Source organism: Copadichromis virginalis, linkage group LG15 (genome assembly GCF_057382275.1).
Source record: "Copadichromis virginalis isolate Kocher_CV1m ecotype Utaka linkage group LG15, C_Virginalis_male_GT1.1, whole genome shotgun sequence".
Lineage (NCBI taxonomy): Eukaryota > Metazoa > Chordata > Actinopteri > Cichliformes > Cichlidae > Copadichromis > Copadichromis virginalis.
In genome coordinates this window covers 16,311,607-16,331,904 of record NC_140632.1, presented here as the reverse complement: position 1 = coordinate 16,331,904, position 20,298 = coordinate 16,311,607, and the positions used below count along the sequence as shown (strand labels likewise).

At 41.0% G+C, this 20,298-nt stretch overlaps 1 protein-coding gene across 3 annotated transcripts in view; it reads right to left on the bottom strand.

Moving 5' to 3' along the window:
- The window catches only part of lama2 (laminin, alpha 2), a 232,648-nt gene that overhangs the window by 144,641 nt on the left and 67,709 nt on the right, over positions 1-20,298 (bottom strand). For all 3 annotated transcript variants that reach the window (XM_085432199.1, XM_085432200.1, XM_085432201.1), the window contains exons 5-11: positions 19,332-19,522; positions 7,016-7,195; positions 6,794-6,883; positions 3,652-3,769; positions 1,256-1,434; positions 1,074-1,173; positions 536-593 (exon numbers count right to left, since the gene is read on the bottom strand). In XM_085432199.1, coding sequence (XP_085288325.1) covers positions 536-593; positions 1,074-1,173; positions 1,256-1,434; positions 3,652-3,769; positions 6,794-6,883; positions 7,016-7,195; positions 19,332-19,522 — 916 coding nt within the window. The remainder of the gene's footprint in view (positions 1-535; positions 594-1,073; positions 1,174-1,255; positions 1,435-3,651; positions 3,770-6,793; positions 6,884-7,015; positions 7,196-19,331; positions 19,523-20,298) is intronic.

Here is a 20,298-nt window from a genome sequence, read left to right as displayed (position 1 = left end):
TGCAGGTAGGTCATTAAAAGTTTAGAGGAAAAGCAGTATTTTTAAGATAAGGCTTTTACATTAGACTAGAGTGGAATACTGGGTTACCGTGGGATCAAAGATAATACAAAAACGCAATTACTCGCAAACCAACTAATCAGGAGAGTAACATGAAGGACCCTGTTGACAGATCTACGGGTTGATATTGAAGCTGCTTCTTGTTTAATTCTTGTAGGAATTTAGTAATGCTAAGACTTTTCATGAAGACCTCAGGCTGTGGTTCTCTCCGTTTAAGTTCATGAAAGGTATTATTAAGGAAGTAACATTTAGCTGCAAATAAGACAGTGCCTTGCATTTGCACCACAGCTATGCATGCAGTCACTTCTATACAACCCAAGTGTGATAATCAATATCATCAAAGATCCTAATGGAAACTTGGTGGCAATTTCTAAACACTAATTGGAACAGACAACAGCTGAAAGGTTCTGCTCACCTGTCACTATGTGTCTATCTCTTTCCCTATTTGTGTGCATGTGTGTGTATGTGTGTCTCTCACCTGTCACATCTCAGACCCCCAAAACCCTCCTTACACCAGCATGACCCTGCTGGCTGGCCTGTCAGTCAAACACAAACACACACACACAAAGAGACACATGCACACATAAAAAAAGTATAAGTGTAAGAGAAAGGGTATCTCTTTGAAGTAGCTGCACCTAAAATAACTCTACTTGCTAGATATAAAAACAGCGAAAACACAGAGGAGGACAGAGGAGTAAAATTATCTCTAATATAAATAGTTCTGTTCTGTCAAAGACATTTTCAAGTAACAGAAGCTTCTGTGCATGCTGCTGAACTCGACTCACCCCGATCCCATAGGAAATCAATGTGGACCGAATTGATGAAATCTCAGAGTTACTGAAGTACCACTTTAAAATGAATTAAAATGTGAAATGGGTGCAGGCTCTAAAAGTCTGCATGCATATCCACTGAGGGGCCAAAATTATCCCTATGTTAGGGCTTAAATGATCCTCAGAAAGAACAAGGCGGAAAGTCACGTTACCAGACAGAAAGTACAAGTCAAACTGAGTGCATACGGGGCATAGCTTGTCTCGAATCTGCGACACACGTTTGGCTGATGGAACCATATGGGTCGCAGGAGCAGGGGATGCAGGGGTTCTCCTCCTCAGCGCTCACCTGGACAGGTAGAGAACGCAGACATGTTCAAATAGCAGCAATTTAGGTAATGTACGGACACACGCATAAGCAGGTTACGTACGTCAGCAGGTCTGTAGAATCCAGGAACGCAGCTCTGACAGTTAATGCCAGCCGTGTCGTCACGGCAGCCTATGCAGACTCCGCCCCCTTTGTACTGACCGTGAATGTCCAGGCTGAGCGACAGATCTGCCACTGTTTGATTAAAGTAGCATTCTTCTGCCTTACCGTGGCAGTTACACTCTGAAAACACACAGAAAAAGTTGGTGGGCTGTAGTACTGCAGTTGATAGGATTTGTCGAGTCCTGCCTCTTCTATCAAAATTCTGTACAGTATTATATGCAGCCGGGGGGGGGGGACACTTTCTCTAATCCTTTTACTTCATCTGCTCACAAGATGAGAAAAAAAACACCCTATCCTGGTTTTTAGACAGTGCCGTAAGGTTCACACACTGACTGTGAGCTGTGTGTTATCTCTAGGGCTCCAGAGAATTATCTCCAGAGGAAAAAAATAGCCTTACTATTCATTCATGCCCTTTCCATTTTCACTTTAGTTTGCTATATTTACTAAAGTGGTCTAAAATTCATGAGCTAGATAAAAGCATTGTCCTTTGGAATTTTGAGAAGAAACTTGGACTTAAAGTTTGTAGAAGTCTCCTACGGCCCGAACTCCAGGCCACAAAGATCTTCTTGAGTTTAGATTCCGATTTTGTAGCCGAGTTCATTTGTTTCATACATTTTCTTAATTCAGACCAGAACATGTTTTGCAAAGATAATGTTGTGATTGATGCAATATTGATCATATGTTTTCCCTACATGACTAATGGACTTTTTAACCTACACTATGGCTATGGACTCTCACCCCTACAAACTCAGTACATTTAATGTAGCACATACATTTGCAAGGCCAGACACACAAAACACTTTTAGATTTTAGGTTAAAACAACCACAGGGAAATGGCCTGATGGACATTACTTAAAGTGTATTAAATCCAGGGATTAAAGGCATCAGCTGTACAAATGGCCAGGTGTTAAGAAAACAGTACTGACCTTCACTGCTCGGCATGCCTTATTTCAGGTCCCTACGACATATTAATTACAATGCATATTGGTTGGCTTGAGAAGCAGAGCACGTTACATGATCTATCACATGCTTAAACACTACACAGTGCTTTATATGTTCCATGACATGATTATGAAAGATTTTTGTTCTCCAGAAAGTTATAATTACATCTGTCTTATATGTTTGCATGACTGGACCTTCCACCCACTGTTAATCCAGTATCGTGTTCACAGCTGTGTTTATGGGATTAAGAACAGTGGATAGCTTGTCCCGCTGGTCACTGCTGACCTGTAAAGCTGCACAACACTACAGGGCATCATTCTGTGCTATCCTAGAGTGCCGAGTTCACTTCATATACCTCATCTTAGATAAACGTTTTCTACCCCTACCATTACAACAGTTTGTTCAGTACTGGTATTAAATCTGTCATGGTCAGTTCTTTTACTATTATGCTATACAGGACCTTTTGTCACTTTAGTTATGTCAATGTCAAGGCAACAGAAGCAGTCATTGAGCCACTAAGACTACAGAGCTTTCAGAGGGTGTAGCCTGTGTGAAATAAAATAAAGATTACATGTTGTAACCTTAGTTTTATGATGACAGGTGGAAGCCTCTAACCTCATCCCTCCACTGCTGCATAACTGATGAAGGTTAATGGATGCCAGGGTGATTTCGGATGGCTTTATACAGACTTATATCACAGACTGATTCTGATCAGCTGGAAAGAATGTGAATTTCAGGGCACAGCTTCACAGTTTAATTGTGTGGAGAGTACTGACCTCAGTGAGTGAGTACTCTAGGGTTAGCCTACTGTTTTGCAGTAGCCAGGCTTTATGTGAAAAAATTAGCTCAACTAATCTGAAAAAGAAGCACAATTTATTGAACCGAATGGACCTAAATGACTTTGACCAGAAAAGTAAAATTAAAAATAATATTAGTCTTTAAAATAGATATATATTAATATTTAAAATAAATATGCAATGTTGAAAAATTAATAGCAAAATAAAATAAATAAATAAATTGTTAGCCAATACACATAACATTAAACTGCCATTAGTAAATCAAATTGCTAAACTTAATGTATAAATGGTTGTAATAGTTTGCCAAATCTGTAAGTAAAGTGTATTTAGCTAAAAATGTAGATGGAGAAATTGTTAAATAACATAATGGGTAAAATAGTTGAAATATCTAGTTACAATCTCTTAGGAAAAGATGTAGTATTCTGTTTCCTATTATATAGTGCCATAAGAACTCTGATAGAGGCTTTTTATCTCGTGAAAATCTGAGAAGTCACTGTTTATTTTTCATAAGTAGCAAATGTGTTGTGGGTGAACTGCTGTAAGCTTGTGGGTAGCTGTGTGCAATTTACAAATATAATTTGTTCTGTGTTTTTCTTACTCTCGCAGACATGTCGAGTGAGGAAGGTTCCTGCCATCCAAGGCTGCTGGTGGTAACCTGGGCAACAGCGATCACAGCTCTCCCCACAAGTGTTGTGTTCACATTCACAGCTAAACTTCTACATATGCGCAGAAACACAAATGTCCACACACAAACACATGGAAAACACACATTAACAGTGCACTTTAAATTTCACAGATGTGAGCTCTCTTTAAATTGATTGTGCAAACTAGAAGCAGGTTTTTAAATCTGAATCTGAATCGTGAACAAATATGATTTTTCACTGCAGCCAATTCTTCACCGCAGGTGATTCAAAACCTCTTAAGTGAAAAAATGAAATGTCAGCCCTTAGCTTGACACTACTCCCACACACAGTGTTGGGAAAGAGTGACCTTCAGTTAATTAAACTAATAACTATTATTTGTTTCTTTGTGTCCTGTCGCTGTGCCGAGTGACAGCCTGTTAGAGAAGCTCCCGTTGTTTGATATTATTATTTTAATGACTTTACAACCCAATAAGGTTGATTTTAACTTTTATTTTCCCCTACACCATTTTTGTATCCTGAAGGGAAATCAATTTTTTTAATTTTTTCCTTTCTTATCAAATTTTGTTTCTTGCCACTATATTCTTAACAATTCCACTGCCCGAAGTGAGGCCTTTAATCCTGGAGGAGATTGACGAGGTTTCAGAGCTGGAATCAAGTGGAGAGTTAACTGGTGAAAATAAAACCATCTGTTTAAGTTTTTTAGACAATAAATCGTCTAAATAGAAATTATTGCTTGAGTGTAGTATGAGGTGTTTTACTGTTTCACTGTTTTAGTGTGACCGAACCCAGCGTTGGGAGTTCTTTGGGGGATATGGGTGATATGATAAGATATCAGGAACTGCACTGCTTGTGCAGGGAAATGGTGCTGGTCAAGTTACTGCAAAGGAACTGTTCAGTTGAATGTGGACTATTACCACTATGGATGTGTGCAACTAATCATCGCTGTTACCAGTCGGTACCAGACTTAGTAGTCGTTTAATCCAATTGTTAAAATTTTACTTGATGCCAAATGCCAGTAAATCACTGAATCATCACTTCAGATGAGCGGAAGAAAATGGCTGGATGCTTGTTTTGTTATTTTAAATTTGAACTTTTATTGCAGTGGTTGAACAGTGTGCGCCATTCATAACGCACGGCACAATGCGCCACACTTTTCTGTCACAATTTATACGTTTGTCAGATGTTAACTTGTCATATTTGAACATGTTTTGTAGTAACATGTTTTCACGTCATATTTAGCATCGGTTATTTATATTGGTTGTTTTATTTGTTGTTGTTGATTTGGTTATTAAAATGCATCTGTTATTAGTTTTTGACATTTTCCATTAGATGGAAATTTAACTTGATATCTTAGTGTTTCTTAGATAAATGAAAGGGTATAATATTTTTTCCTGGTTTGGTCGACAAAAAGTTCGTCACCAGGAAAATCCTTGAATTCCATTATCATGCACGTGGCAGTTTGTATAAGAATCACATCAAAAATTGTTTTACAGACACTGTTATAAGACATTTTAATGCATTTTCAACCACATAGCTTCCAGAACAAATCTCTTTTAAACTGTTCTGAGATAATAAGCACTGTAACTATCAATTTTTCAAATAAAGTAATAACCTAGTTCAAATGCAGTCTTTATGTTCTTGCTGTGACTTTGTGGTCCTTTACATGCATAACCACATCTGCAGTAAGAATGTTTGAATGTATGAACAACACCTGAACTGAAGCAAAATAAAATGTTGAGATCAAGTTTGTATTGATTTGAATCTAAAAGTGTAGAAAGTGTACATGTATAACCCTCTGTACAATATTTATGAATATATTTTTAATATACACAGAAAAAAAATTCTCTCCTTTGCGCACCCTCGTGTGGCACCTCAACATTCACATGAATGTGATAATAGAGTGCAAATAGGTAATTATCAAATGCATCACCTTTTGAAAGCCCTTTAAACAACAATGTGTACACATGAGAGCCAACTCAACTGAAAGAACTTGGTTCAGTTTCCAAATTTTCAGTTAGCAGTAAATAGGTTCACGATTAGTCTCCCAGGAGAGAAATAAATTCAAAACTAAACACAGACAAAGCAGAATGTAGCAGGATATTTGCCAACTAAGGTTCAGTAATTCAATTTAGGACTTTCTGTAAATTGGTTGATATGGTGAGGGTGCCAGATTTAACTGAGAGGAGAGCAGTACAATAGCACAACGAGAGCCAAGTCTGGATTTGTTGGCATGAGTAAATTTGCCCCTTTTTATCTGAGACACAATGCTACAGCTCTTGCTTAGGCTGCCTTTGTGCTGAGCAGGCATCTGAACAAATGTTCTGCGGACGATCATCAACAAATCATCTCGCAGGTCTCCACCTTTCTGAATGTCTGCCCAGTATGCTACTGCATGGATTGTTTGAACACTAATCAAAGTAAAAAAGCTAAATGTCCTGTGGGAAGACAGCGCAACAGAGAGGCTCTAAAAAACTGCAGATAAATAAAGCAGAATTATAAATAAACAGAAATTATTCGGTTGTACCGTATACTACATCTGCTCTGCAAAGTCTTTTTGTTCTATTAAAACTGACTAAATGTGTAGCCTTTAAACACCTGGGCAGAAGAAAGTGGTTAGTCTCCTCTAGTGAGTTTAAATACTTCCTCAAGTCTTGGTTAGAGACGGTGGGAAAAGAAGAAGAAAAAAAAAAACAGGACTTTTCACACACCAGTGACATCACTTATTGTCACTGACATCACCACCGAGGGACCAGACACAGGTGTCAAATCCGAGTTAGACTTCTTGTTTCAGCCTCGGGACATGTAAAGGACACAACGCGGTGCATGTGTGTGTGGTGGGAGAAAAAGAGGGAAAGATCAGGTGTCTGGTATCAAACACTCCTCTGTTTGAAGTGACACGTGAGACGACGCTGTACAGTGTCACCTGTGTCCCCTGCAGAAAGGCGCGCACAGACTCACACGGAAAGTTTTTATAGAAGGAGTTAGATGAAAAGGTGATGCCTGAGGGCTCTCTTTACTCCTGTTCAGAACTATGGAAGAGCTACATCACCTTGATGGTATTGTTAAACAGAGTGAGAGAAAGTTGGACATTATTACCTTTGTAACACTGTTGAGTGGACAAGCTTTCGCATGGCCAAAACAGATGCACATCCCTCCAACTGAGATGTCCTTAATGGTATAGTAGTACTGAAGAGCCAAAACAGGTTATTGCAACTTTAACAACCAATGACTCAAAAGATATTCTACTTAAAAATATCCAGAGATGAATGACTCATACTGACAAAGTTAAAGTGGTAGTGCATGTGTTTTTAGCCTCACCCGTCTCGTCACAATAGGATCCATATCTTTGGGGTCATGGAGTGTCAGAGTCATGAGGTCGGCGTTCAGCGTTCTGATTCTCTGAAACACCAACCTGATGTAGCGGGCGGACGTGAAGTTCAGGAGAGTTGGCGAGGGGTCATCTGCACTGGGTCTACCATTGATCAGAGAAGTGTGTATCTGTAGAGATAAACGCCAAGATATGACAACAGAATTCGACTGCATGCTGTGAAGATTAAATGTTTTGTGAGTTTCTCACAGCAGTAAACAGAAGAAGTAAAAATTCAAACGACATAACGATGGGCAGGTAATCCAATTACTTTTTTCAGGTAATGAGTAAAGTAAGGGATTACTATTGCAAAAAAGTAATTAGATTACTGTTATTTTCCCGTAAGCACTCTGTGTTACTGTTTAAAAGGGTCAAAGTACTGACCTTACTTTGAGTTTGATTCCATGAAAAGTGACAAAAACATTACTATCAACTGTACACTGCGTGTGAAGAAAAACCCCTAAGCTTCTGAGCAAGTACCTAGCATGCTGCCACGCGAATGTGAAATTCACAGAGAAACCCCCAGATCCCCCCCACTGACATGACCGCTGCGGCACCGGGCAAACCTCCACCCACCCCACTCCTGCTAAACAGGTGAAAATAGATTTAAGAGCGACAGGACTCAGTCCTGAGTCTTTGATTTTTTTTAATTTCTGCTGTGTTTTACTTGCATCTATTTGAAAGAGTGAGCGTAAACACAAAGCACTATTTTATTTTATGTGCTGATATGCAGTAAATAGGTTTAAATCTTAAACAAATTTCTTCAAGTCAAAGACTGTTGCATATAATGTATCATGTTTTTAAAAAGTAACTATCTAAGTAACTAAGTAACTAATTACTTTTGAAAATAAGTAGTCAGTAAAGTAACGGGGTTAATTTTTTGGACAAGTAAACAGTAATTAGTTACTAATTCCTTTTTCAAGTAACTTGACCAACACTGATGAGCAGCGACAGCTTCTAGGATAAATTGCTATTTGTTCTTTAACAACAGAAACATATCAAATTTAATTAAAAGAATGCTGATTTTCACTGGATTCAACAAGAATGTCAGGGTAGAAAATGGTTTTATTTGGTAATAATAAAATCTGATTTCAAATTCAGACCAGGAGACAGTGGCTACAGCAGGGGTGCCCAATCCCGGTCCTCGAGAGCTACCGTCCTGCAGCTTTTAGATGCATCCTTGTTCCCACACACCCGAATCAAATGAATGGCTTGTTATCAGGACTTTGCCAAACACGATGGCATGCTGAAGAGGTAATCAAACCATTTGATTCAGCTGTGTTGGAGTAGGGATGCATCTAAAAGCTGCAGGATAGTAGCTCTCGAGGACTGGGATTGGGCAGCCCTGGACTACAGCAAAGCACAGCAGTGATTCAAACATAAAACCTGCTATCACCCTTTGACCACAACAGACTGAGAGTCCTGAACTAAAAAGTGAAGCCATCACAGAAGTGACAAAAATGTGGACAAAAAATGTTTTGGCATTTTTTTTTAGGTCATTTGAATGAATTCTGAAAGGGTTTAAAATGGGGACAAATGTAGCCACATCAGAGCACATTTGAGTCACTCAACTTAATCTCTTGACTATGTTTGTGTTCTTGGTGCCTTTCTGGGCTAATGAATTATCTGTTATTTAGCACTAGTTAGTAATAATTATCAGATACCTGTTTTGTAATCAAGCTTAGTAGATAACTTAGCACACCACTTTATCTTCCAAATATACTTCCCTCTGACAAAAAAACCCAGCATGGCAAAAGGAAAAAGAGACCTCAAGATGCAGAGGGAAAAGCAATGGGTGATGTCACAGTGGCTGTGACCAACTTATATACAGTCTTTGTTGTTGAACAGTGACTGGTCACAGTAGGCTAAGCTAACCTGGCACTAACACTTAAAGCACTTAAAGAAGACTCAATAAGAAAAATGCCTCCTTACAGCTGACAGCACAACTTATTTAAGGGATTATAACTTCCAAGAGTGTCCCAACTTTACTATAACTTATCACATAGTAACAGTTTCACCCTGCCTTCCACAACTTGGCAGAGTTTAAATACTCGCTGGCTAAGACATCTTGTCATGCACACCTGATTCAGTCAGAAGCCTCAAATTTCTTATGCTTCTTTATACCTAAATTTGTTTTTTACTGAGTGTATCAGCGTGTTTTTTATGTAATATCACAGATGGTTTTTCACTTGTTCATAATGTATTTAAAAAAAATCTGTCTCTATTCACCCACGTTTTGATCAGTGTTTCGTTTCCTGGATGTTTAGCTCCTTCACCGCCAGTGTTGGGACTAACGCGTTATCAAGTAACACGTTACAGTAACTACGTTATTATTGTGGTAACGAGCACGGTAACTCGTTATTATGCCAAAATCAGGAACGCGTTAGTCGTTACTGGGATTTAGATAGGGTCGTTACTCGTTACTTCGTGTGGTGGCTATCGCGGAGCTTCCACAGATTCAGTAACATTAGCAAGTGGTGGAGGCCAGCAGGTGGATGAAGGAAAAGAGACCCGAGGCGGCCGCCAGTCCAAATGTGAACTGAACTTCAGGTAAGAAGTTATGACCTGCAGTCTATCTGAGTCAGATATAAACCAAGTTTAGGTGGTGTTTATTTTCGTTATTCTGACTTTTTCCGTACTGCGTGCTAGCTAGCATGACGGAGTTTCTATACAGCTGGGTGGGTGCTATGAAGTTAATGATGTTGCACTTTATTTTATTCATAAGTTATTAGAGTTGCCAACCGTCCCGCCTGGTATTCAGAGAAAATATTACGAGTTTCTTATTGAGGTGAAAAGGAACAGTTTGTGCCGTAATTCAGCTACAATGAAAAAGGCACAAAGCTGGAGTTATTCTGTGTCTTTGCTGCACAGCTGCCTCTTCTTCTCTCATTCTCCCCCCTCCCTCTCCCGTTTCTACTTCAATCATGAAAACTGATCAATGATCAGCTGATCGGCTTTTCTCTCTTGTTTGTTTATCGCTCACTTTGCGCCGAAAGAGGAAACCAAAGGATGTCGCGCTAAACAACAGCAGCACGTTTAAGCTTGATCAGCTGTTGTTAGAATTTATTTAATATTAATTTCTAGTATCAGCTGATGTTTGCTGGAGCCACAGCTGTAAAGCTGCTGGTCATGATATCGGTTTGTATATCTGGTGAGAGGGAAACATGAAGATGAAACCAGGAGATGTCCTTACTGAATCATCAGAGCTGTGATGGAGAAACAGGTTTACCTTTTAGGTGACATGAATGAGTTGAAGTTATGAACTGTTTCTGAGCGACAAATAACACCAGGATCCTTTTCTAAGTAGCTGACAGCTGGTAACTGTGCAGGGGCGGATCTAGCAAAGTGTTGCCAGGGGGCCAGGTAGGGCATTAACAGGGAAAGGGGGGCACAAAGAAATACTTTTCTTTCTTATTCCCATTTAAAATGTCTAGCTTTTAAAAAATAATTATCTGAATCTTACAACAAACGATTGATAGATTGATGCATATATACCATCAAAACAGTGAACATCACTGTCACAACAGTGTTTATTTTCATTCAAAGGCTTTATGATTTTTGCTATAATGGTGGGCCAGTCTCCAGTCAAAATGCCCAGGCCAATTTTTTGTCCCAGTCCAGCTCTGTATGCAGCTCATCTGCAGTCTGGTGTTGCCTACATCTTCCTATTCAGAAGGCAGAATTTCCGAGTTCTGAGTACAATCGAAAGCACCACGACTGCAGTTTTTGTGTTGGATGTAAAAGGCGCACATGACGCTGTGACGTAGGCTAGAATCATGGCAGCAGTCAATGACGGTCCAGGCGTGGGATTTCTCTCGTGGAAATATGCACATTATCTTTTCCTTTCTATTGGTAGGTGGCACAGTGCACTTGTGGCAAGTAAGCAAGCTAGAAGACTGGCAAAGTTATGGAAGCAACACATTAACAAGAGAATTCTGAGTAAAACCAAAGTTACTTTCCCTAGTAACTAGTTACTTTGAAAGTAACGAGTAACTTGAAGTAACTGAGTTACTTTTGAGCGAAGTAACTAGTAATGTAACTAAGTTACTATTTTAAAGTAACTTACCCAACACTGTTCACCGCACAGAATGATGATGTGTAAGAGGTTTTTCAAAAATGTTTTTTCCATACTGACAAGATAGGATCACATAGCTGATGCACATTTGTGAGCTGCATATCCATGATGACGATCTCCTGTTCCATCACATCCCAAAGGTGCCCTGTTGGATTGATATCTGGCGACTGTGGAAGGCATTTAAGTTCAGCAAATGCTCAAGAAACCAGCTTGAGATGATTTGAACTTGATGGCATTGCACATTATCCTGTTGAAAACAGCCATCAAAAGAGCCCTACGCTGTTGTTATAAAGAGATGAACATCAATATAAATGGTGCCCTGGTAGGTTGTGGTGTTTAAACATTTTTCCAATCTCCTATTGTCCATTTTTGGTGAGCCAGTGTAATCTGTAGTCTCAGTTTCCTGTTCTTTGCTGACAGAGGCGGCAGGCGTGGACCTGTTGTGCGCCCAGTTGTGTTATTCTGTATGCCTTGCTTTTAACATGTAGATATCTGATTAACTGTTGCCCATTTATTAAAAAAACAGTCTAGCCATTCTGCTCTGACCTCTGGTATCAAGACATTTTCACCCATAAACCTCACTCTATGTTTTCTTTTTTTTGGACCATTCTCTGTAAAACCTACAGATGGTTGTGTGGAAAAATCTCAGTCGATCAGCAGTTTCTGAAATACTGAGACCAGCCTGTCTGGCACCAGGAATAAAGCCATGTTCAAAGTCACTTAAGAGTACGTTTCTTCCCCATTCTGCTCAGTTTCAACTTCAGCAGGTTGTTTTTTCTATATCTACAGGTCCAAATGCATGAAGTTGTAGCCATTTGAGATGCTGATTATATAGATATGAAAAACTAGTTCATGAATTTATTACTTTTAGGCTGGACTATTGCAGTTGATTATTATCAGGATGTCCTAAAAACTCTTTGAAAGCCTTCAGTTGATCCAACATGCTGCAGCAATTGTACTGACAGGGACTATATTGGCTTTTCTTCATTGGCTCCCTGTTAAATCCAGAATCAAATTTAAAATCTTTCTCCTCATATACAAGGTCTTAAATGATCAGCCCCCATCTTAGCTTAAAGACCTCATAGTAGGGGAGACTGGGGATAGTTGTAACGTGGGTCAGTTGTAACACTTCCAATTTCTCCAATCAGGGCTAAGTTTCAAATGATGTGACTCATCCTGTACATGCCCAACTCAGTTCTGCTATCACATGTGAAAAATCAGCGCATTTTGTCAAACACAGACAATTTAACATGAAAAAAGTAATTTGTATGCCAAAAAGTAAGTTTTTCTACTTTATTTCAATTTCTAATAGCATTATCTGCTTTGCAGTTAAACTCATCAAACTTAAATTATGTTATTTGTATGTCTATGGGGATATATTCTGGGTAGGTCTATAGTGCTAATGTTTTAGCCGTTGGCTGTAATGTTAGCTAGTTCATGGCTATAGGAGTCTGGGTCAGTTGTAACAGCAACAGTCTGGGTTAGTTGTAACAATAATGCAGATGTTACAACTTACCACACTATTACTTTAACTTATATTAAACAAGTTGGGGCAACGACATCAGCAGAGAGAGGTTCACTGGTCGCTTTTGTATATGCGGTTAATGCCATTGGCAACACAATTCCTCCACTGTTTGTGTTCCCACACATACATTATTAGAATTAGAATTAGAATTCAACTTTATTGTCATTGCACATGCACAGGTACAGGGCAACGAAATGCAGTTTGCATCCATCCAGAAGTGCTTTAGTGATATAGATATATTAAAATATATATTAGCAATAATATAGATATGTGAGTATATTACAGAAATGGGTCTATTATGGTATGTTATAATGTACACGGTATGAAGTATGTTGTGAATATTCTATAACTATAAGTATGTACAGGCTGTAGTGAGTACAAGCTATGTACAGGCTATGAACAGGATATAAATATGAAAAACTATACAGAATATGAAATAAATAACTTTACAGAATCTGAGATATACAGCTATACAGAATGGGAACTATGCAAGTTGTAAACAGTTGTAGGATTAAAGATTATCGAATGTACAGAATGATTATTTACACAGAGCTATACAGTAGTGCAGTTAAGATAAGTGAGGGTGTAGATAGTTTCTACAGAGGCTATATAAAGTGCTAGTGGTTGTGAGTGGTGGTTCAGTCCATGTTATTATTGTGTGTTTGAGGGTACAGTTGTCCATTGTGGGTGTGTGTATGTTCAGTCCATGAGTTTAACGTGGGTCAGATGTCAGGAGGCAGAGTTCAGGAGTCTGACAGCTGTGGGGAAGAAGCTGTTCCGGTACCTGGTGGTCTTAGTCCGGAGGCTCCTGTAGCGCCTCCCAGAGGGCAGGAGGGTGAAGAGTCCATGCAATGGGGGACTGGGGTCTTTGATGATTTTCCCAGCCCTTTTCAGACACTGCTTCCTGTAGATGTCTTTTATGGCAGGAAGTGGTGCTTCGGCGATGCGCTGGGCAGTTTTCACGACCCTCTGCAACCCCTTCCGGTCCGAGGCAGAGCAGTTCCCGTACCAGACTGTTATACAGTTGGTCAGGATGCTCTCGATGGTGCAGCGATAGAAGTTCACCAGGATGTCTGAGGACAGGTGGTTCTTCCTCAGAGTCCTCAAGAAGAAGAGGCGCTGGTGAGCCTTCTTGACCAGCTTGGAGCAGTTGGTCGTCCAGGTGAGATCCTCGGAGATGTGGACTCCCAGGAACTTGAAGCTGCTCACACGCTCCACAGCCGTCCCCTTAATGTGGATGGGTGGATGTGGGTCAGCATTCCTCCTGTAGTCCACGATGAGCTCCTTGATCTTCTCGGTGTTAAGCAGCAGGTTGTTTCTGTCGCACCACTCAGCCAGACGATCCACCTCCTCCCTGTAGGCGGCCTCATCGTTGTCACTGATGAGGCCGCCTACAGGGAGGAGGTGGATCGTTGTCACTGATGAGGCCAATCACCGTGGTGTCATCTGCAAACTTAATGATGGTGTTGGAACCGTCAGCAGGTCTGCAGTCGTGGGTGAAGAGGGAGTAGAGGAAAGGGCTCATCACACAGCCTTGTGGTACACCGGTGTTCATTGTGATGGTAGATGAGCAGTGGTTATCCAGCCGGACATGTTGGGGGCGGTTGGTCAGGAAGTCCAGTAACCATTTGCAGATGAGGGAACTGATGCCCAGATCTGTCAGTTTCCTGATGAGTTGTGAGGGGTGGATTGTATTGAATGCTGAACTGAAGTCTATAAACAGCATTCTGGCGTAGGTGTTGTTGTTGTCCAGGTGTGAGAGGACAGAGTGCATTGCGATGGAGACTGCATCCTCTGTGCTCCTGTTCTGGCGGTATGCGAATTGGTGGGGGTCCAGGGTGGGGGGGAGACAGGATTTGAAGTGTGCTAGGACCAGTCGCTCTAAGCACTTAGTGATGATGGGGGTGAGTGCTACTGGGCGGTAATCATTGAGGCAAGATGGGTTGGAGTTTTTGGGTATCGGGACGATGGAGGTGGATTTGAAGCAGGCCGGTACCACAGCGTGGGCCAAGGACAGATTGAATATGTCTGTGAGCACTCCTGCAAGCTCCCCAGAACACGCTCTGAGAACACGCCTGGGGATGCCATCAGGGCCTGCAGCCTTGTGGACATTGATCCTGCTCAGCACCGCTCCTACATCGGTGGGGGAGAGAGTCAGAGGTTGGTGGTCTGGCGTCATGTCTGCTTTGGTTGTGGGGTTCCCTCGCTCAAAACGAGCATAAAAGTTGTTGAGCTCGTTGAGGAAGGAGACATCAGAGGATGCGGGGGAGGGTTTGGTGGTCCTGTAGTCTGTGATGGTCTGGAGTCCTTGCCACATGCGTCGGGGGTTGGAGTTGGAGAAGTGTTCTTCTACCTTCTTTTTGTAATGGTGTTTGGCTTTTTTGATGCCCTTCTTTAGATTAGCCCTGGCTGTACTGTAGGCGTGTGCATCTCCTGACCTAAAGGCAGTGTTGCGGGCCTTCAGGAGGAGACGAACATCCCGGTTCATCCAAGGCTTCTGGTTGGGGTACATGGTGATCCGTTTCTGGGTGGTGACACTGTCTGTGGTTTTGGAGATGTAATCCAGTACAGATGAGGCATACTGGTCCAGGTCTGTGTGGGTGAACATATTCCAGTCTGTGTTTTTAAATCTGTCCTGGAGCACTGCGTCTGTCCCCTCTGGCCACACTTTAATTGTCCTCACAGCAGGTTTCACACGTTGGATGAGTGGTGAATACCGAGGTGTGAGGAACAGGGAGAGATGGTCCGATTGTCCAATGTGGGGGAGGGGTGTGGCTTTGTAGGCTCCAACCAGGTTGGAATACACATGGTCTAAAGTCTTGTCTCCTCTGGTGTGGCAGGAGACATGTTGGTGGAATCTGGGGAGGACTGTCTTTAAGTTGGTGTGGTTGAAGTCGCCAGCAACAATAAAAGCAGCCTCGGGGTGTTTATTCTGGTGTTTGTTAATGGCTGCAGAAAGTTCTTTCATGGCCAACCTAGCATTAGCGTCAGGGGGTATATACACGGCAGTGAGTATGATCGAAGTGAGTTCTCTGGGGAGATAATAAGGTCTGCATTTGACCATTAAAAACTCAGCATTAGGTGAGCAGTGACTCTCAGTAGTAGTGGAGTTCATGCACCAAGCATTGTTAATATAAATGCACAAACCTCCACCTCTGGTCTTGCCGGAGTCATCTGCTAGCCTGTCGGCTCGGTGTGTGTGGCGTCCTGCTAACTTGTTCAGCCATGTTTCGGTGAAAAACATGACATTTGAGTCCATAATCCGTCTGTTGTTAGTGATGGAGAGCCGTATCTCATCCATTTTGTTTGCCAGAGAACGGACATTGGCGAGAAAAATACTGGGTAAAGGCAGCCGGTGTGGTGTTAGCTTTAGCTTAGCCCGTAGCCCTCCGCGCCTACCTCGCCTTTGTTTACGATCTCGGCGCCGTCTGCGTGCACTTCCGCCCGGCCGGGGAGAGATAAGATAAGATAAGATAAGATAACCTTTATTAGTCCCACACGTGGGAAATTTGTTTTGTCACAGCAGGAAGTGGACAGTGCAAAAGTTATGACGCAAAAATTAGAATACAATAAGAATAAATACAGTACACAGCTGTACAGAATAGAATAAAATAATATACTATATACAGTAGAATAAAATAGAATAAAAATATACAATAAGATAAAAATAGAATACGAATGCTATATACAACTGAGTAAAAATACAACGATGCCAGAAAGGATTATTGCACTTAGTGTTATTGCACATGTGTGGATGTGTGTGTTTGTTCAGTTAAAGTCTTTGTTGTGGAGTCTGACAGCAGTGGGGAGGAAAGACCTGCGAAATCTCTCCGTCCCACACCGTGGGTGCCGCAGTCTCCCACTGAAGGAGCTGCTCAGTGCTGTCACAGTCTGCTGCATGGGGTGGGAGACGTTGTCCAACAGGGATGACAGCTTAGCCGCCATTCTCCTGTCACTCACCACCTCCACTGGGTCCAGAGGACATCCTAGAACAGAGCTGGCCCTTCGTCACACACACACTACATAAATGGCTCTAAGTGCATTCATGTGTTGAATAAACAAAGATTACATGTTAATGTTTTGTTAGTACCCTTATTTCATTGTGTTACATTTCACCCAAGGATATGTTACAACTAACCCAGACTATGGGGTTAATTGTAACATTTCACTCTTCGTGTTTGAGACCATACCATGCAATGGGTAATTGTGCTGCAGAGAAAATAGCTGCACTATTTAATAGCCGAGACATGTAAATACTTTGCATTACATTTTGAATCCACTACCTTAAAAGAGCTCCAATTTACAGACAGAAATGTCAAAAATGTTACAACTATCCCCGGTCTCCCCTACCTTATCACCCCAATAGAGCACTTTACTCTAAGACCACAGGCTTACTTGTGGTTTCTAGAGTATTTAAACGTAGAATGGGAGGCAGAGCCTTCAGTTTTCAGGCCCCTCTTCTGTGAAACCAGCTTCCAGTTTGGATTCAGGAGACAGACACTATCTCTATTTTTAAGATTAGGATTAAAAATTTCCTTTGTGATAAAGTATATAGTTTAGGCTGGGTGTATAAGATAAGATAAGATAAGATAAGATAACCTTTATTAGTCCCACGCCTGGGAAAATAGCCTACATCAACCTACATCTATATGTATAGATGTAGGTTGCTAGGGGCTTCCTATGATGCACTGTGTATTTCTTCAGTATGCCTCATTTTCACTGTGTTTGTACACCACTCTGCATTTAATCATTAGTTATTATTAATTTCTGGCTCTCTTCTGCATCATGTCTTCCTCCCACTAACCACAACCAGTCACGGCAGAGGTTTCTTACTGTTAAAAGGGAGTTTTTCCTTCCCGTTGTCACCAAGTTCTTGCTCAAAGTGGGTTGTTTGATTTCTGGGGTTTTCTCTCTATTATTTTAGGGTCTTTACCTTTTTGGCAATATATGAATAACATTGAATTGCATTAAATGTATGAGCTGAAATGTTAGATGACCAAAAATCCTTTCTGAAACGTAGTAATTCTCAACAAAAAAAGATTTCCTGATGTAAAATTGCTAATGACAGGATGCCCACAAGGCAAAGATTATACCTCTCTACAGAATCTTACAACTTGGATCATAATAATAGAAAAAGGAAGGACAAGCACAATTACTGATGGCATTCAAAGAATCTTGTATTTTTCCAGCACTGGTCCAACATTAAATCAGAGTGAAAGTAGTAGAAGCATCAGTTTATATTGTGCATAAACAATAATCACCAAGCAGGCACATAATAAGAAGTGTTAGGTTCTGTCTGCCTGTCTGACTGTCTGACTGTCCATCTGTCTGTCTCACTAATGTGGCCAAAAGCAACATTTGGCATCTGTAAAAAAAAAAAAGAAAAACTCTTTCAGTGAGCTGACGGTGTGTATGTGCATGTATGTCAAGGGGAAACACTTGATGGGTGTAAGCTGCACACTTGGAAGTAACGAAGGAGCCGGTTCTCTATGTGTGTGTGCTGGCGTGTGTGTGATGAGTGGTGGGGTGACATTGTGAACGTGTGTGTGCGATGCTGTGACACATCGCCTACGACTCATTATGGTTTCACTGTGATCAGACGGCAAGGGAGCTGTCAACCACACACACACACACACACACACACACACAATTCAGACACCTCCGTCGTTACTTGCAGCTCTTGACATCTCCCAGCTCGCACCCCCTCTAGCGCTCCCCTGCAGGACACAAGCACATACAGTGCAAACACACAAAAAGACACACCGAGCACACATATTCATGCACGCACATTAGCACACATGGAAACGCATGCAGATAATCAGAAGGGCATCTACAATTACAGCCCTGTGTGGGGGGATGTTAACGTGTGATTAGTTTATTTTCAATGCGTGTTTGTGTATTTGTTAGTATGTTTGTGTGCTCTGAAATCCTCTTTCTCTTCATTAATGTCAGGCCTGCCTGCCTGTTGTTACTGGATGTGATCACACACAGCAGATCAAAGGAACACAACAGTAAACACTGGGGTGCACATGTGTGTATTTGTGTGTCTTGTGGTGTTTTTTTTTTTTCTTTTTTAATAACTCAGAACTTTCTTTTTCATGTCATTGATTAAAGTATTTTATAACAATTCCCACATCCCTCTTGTCGCCTGGCCATCACCTGCCTACACCAGTCCACCAGATCAGTCTCTTTGCCACATCCTCATTTGTGTCTCACAGTTGTACAGTCAACTTTGGTTCTGCCTCCTTCTTTATCATCTCTGACCACTCTGGATTTTTTCTTCTTTGCCTATACAAGCAATGCATTAAATCCAGAAATTCCAGCATGGTTTAAGTAGATTTAAACTAACCCACCTTAACCCTTCTTCCCCAACTGGGACCAAAGAAAGACAAATAATCTTGAGTCAATCCAACCTCCTACCCCCAACAGCTGTATTTTGAGTGAGCAGATATCCAGGTCAAGGCTTCCCATTATATGAGCTGGTATATTGGAAATGTTTGCAAATGTCTTTTCTCTTTTGCTTAAGAAGGACAGCTTACCCTTATGCAACCAAAAGCCTTTAGATATACAGTTAAAATGATCAGCATGAATTCTTTCAGCCAGAATAATTGTATAGTCAAAATCTGACATTGCAGCAGCCCTAGTTTGTGACATCTTCATGTGTTACCTCTCCATTCTCCAGTGGGTGAATCTTTGAGTAAAAGGATGTGCAGATGACTTCATCATCTCTGGTGTAGGATGGAGGTCCTGTCCGAGGATTTATGTTGAACCTTGTCAGGCACTCTGTGTCTGTGATAGCATAGTACTGCCAGGGTTCAAAGGTCACGCCATCTATTGAACGCTCTAAGATCCAATTGCCTGCGGACAAAAAAAACGATGGTAAAGAAAACAATGAAATGCTTTCAGTGTGCGATGAGGAGACCAGGGAAGATCAATAAAAATAATGAGTGGCACGCAAGTCTCTGTTAAGGTCACGCTGCTTAATATACATAGAAAATTGACAAAACATTCAGTTTCATATTTAACTGTGGTATTCTGGATTGATTAAATGCAAAGTAAAGTGAGTCCTGCTGAACGAAAAAAAACAACAACTGTGAAGACAACAACAGAAAAATCAAACAAACATGCACTCATAATTTCCATCATCTTTATTATTTTTTGTTTATTGTGTTTCTGTGTGAACTAGCTAGAACATCAACTTTATTTTTGCCCATTATAATTGCTTATTTTATCATGTAAGCACCACATCCCTCCATTATATAGAGTCATGTGAAAAAGCAGGTTTTTCACATTGCTTTCTGCAATACTGTCAAAAATTAGGTTCACCTTTACTATTTCCATAGGAATTAATTAGGGTAAGTAACAGACAGGTGCTGCTAATGAAATATATTTGATTAACTGATAATCAGCAAGCGTGACCACTTCTATTAAGCAGATGGTCTGGATCTGGATGGATTTGGGTCTGTGTTAACACGATGCCACAGACCAGACAACTCTGTAAATTCCCACCAAGGTCAGATCGTGCAGTCCTCTTAAAAACTATAAAGAAAAACCAAGATCTGACAAAGACTCTACAGGCCTCAGTTAACATGTTTAATGGTAAAGATCATGACAGTACAGAGCAGGGGTGTCCT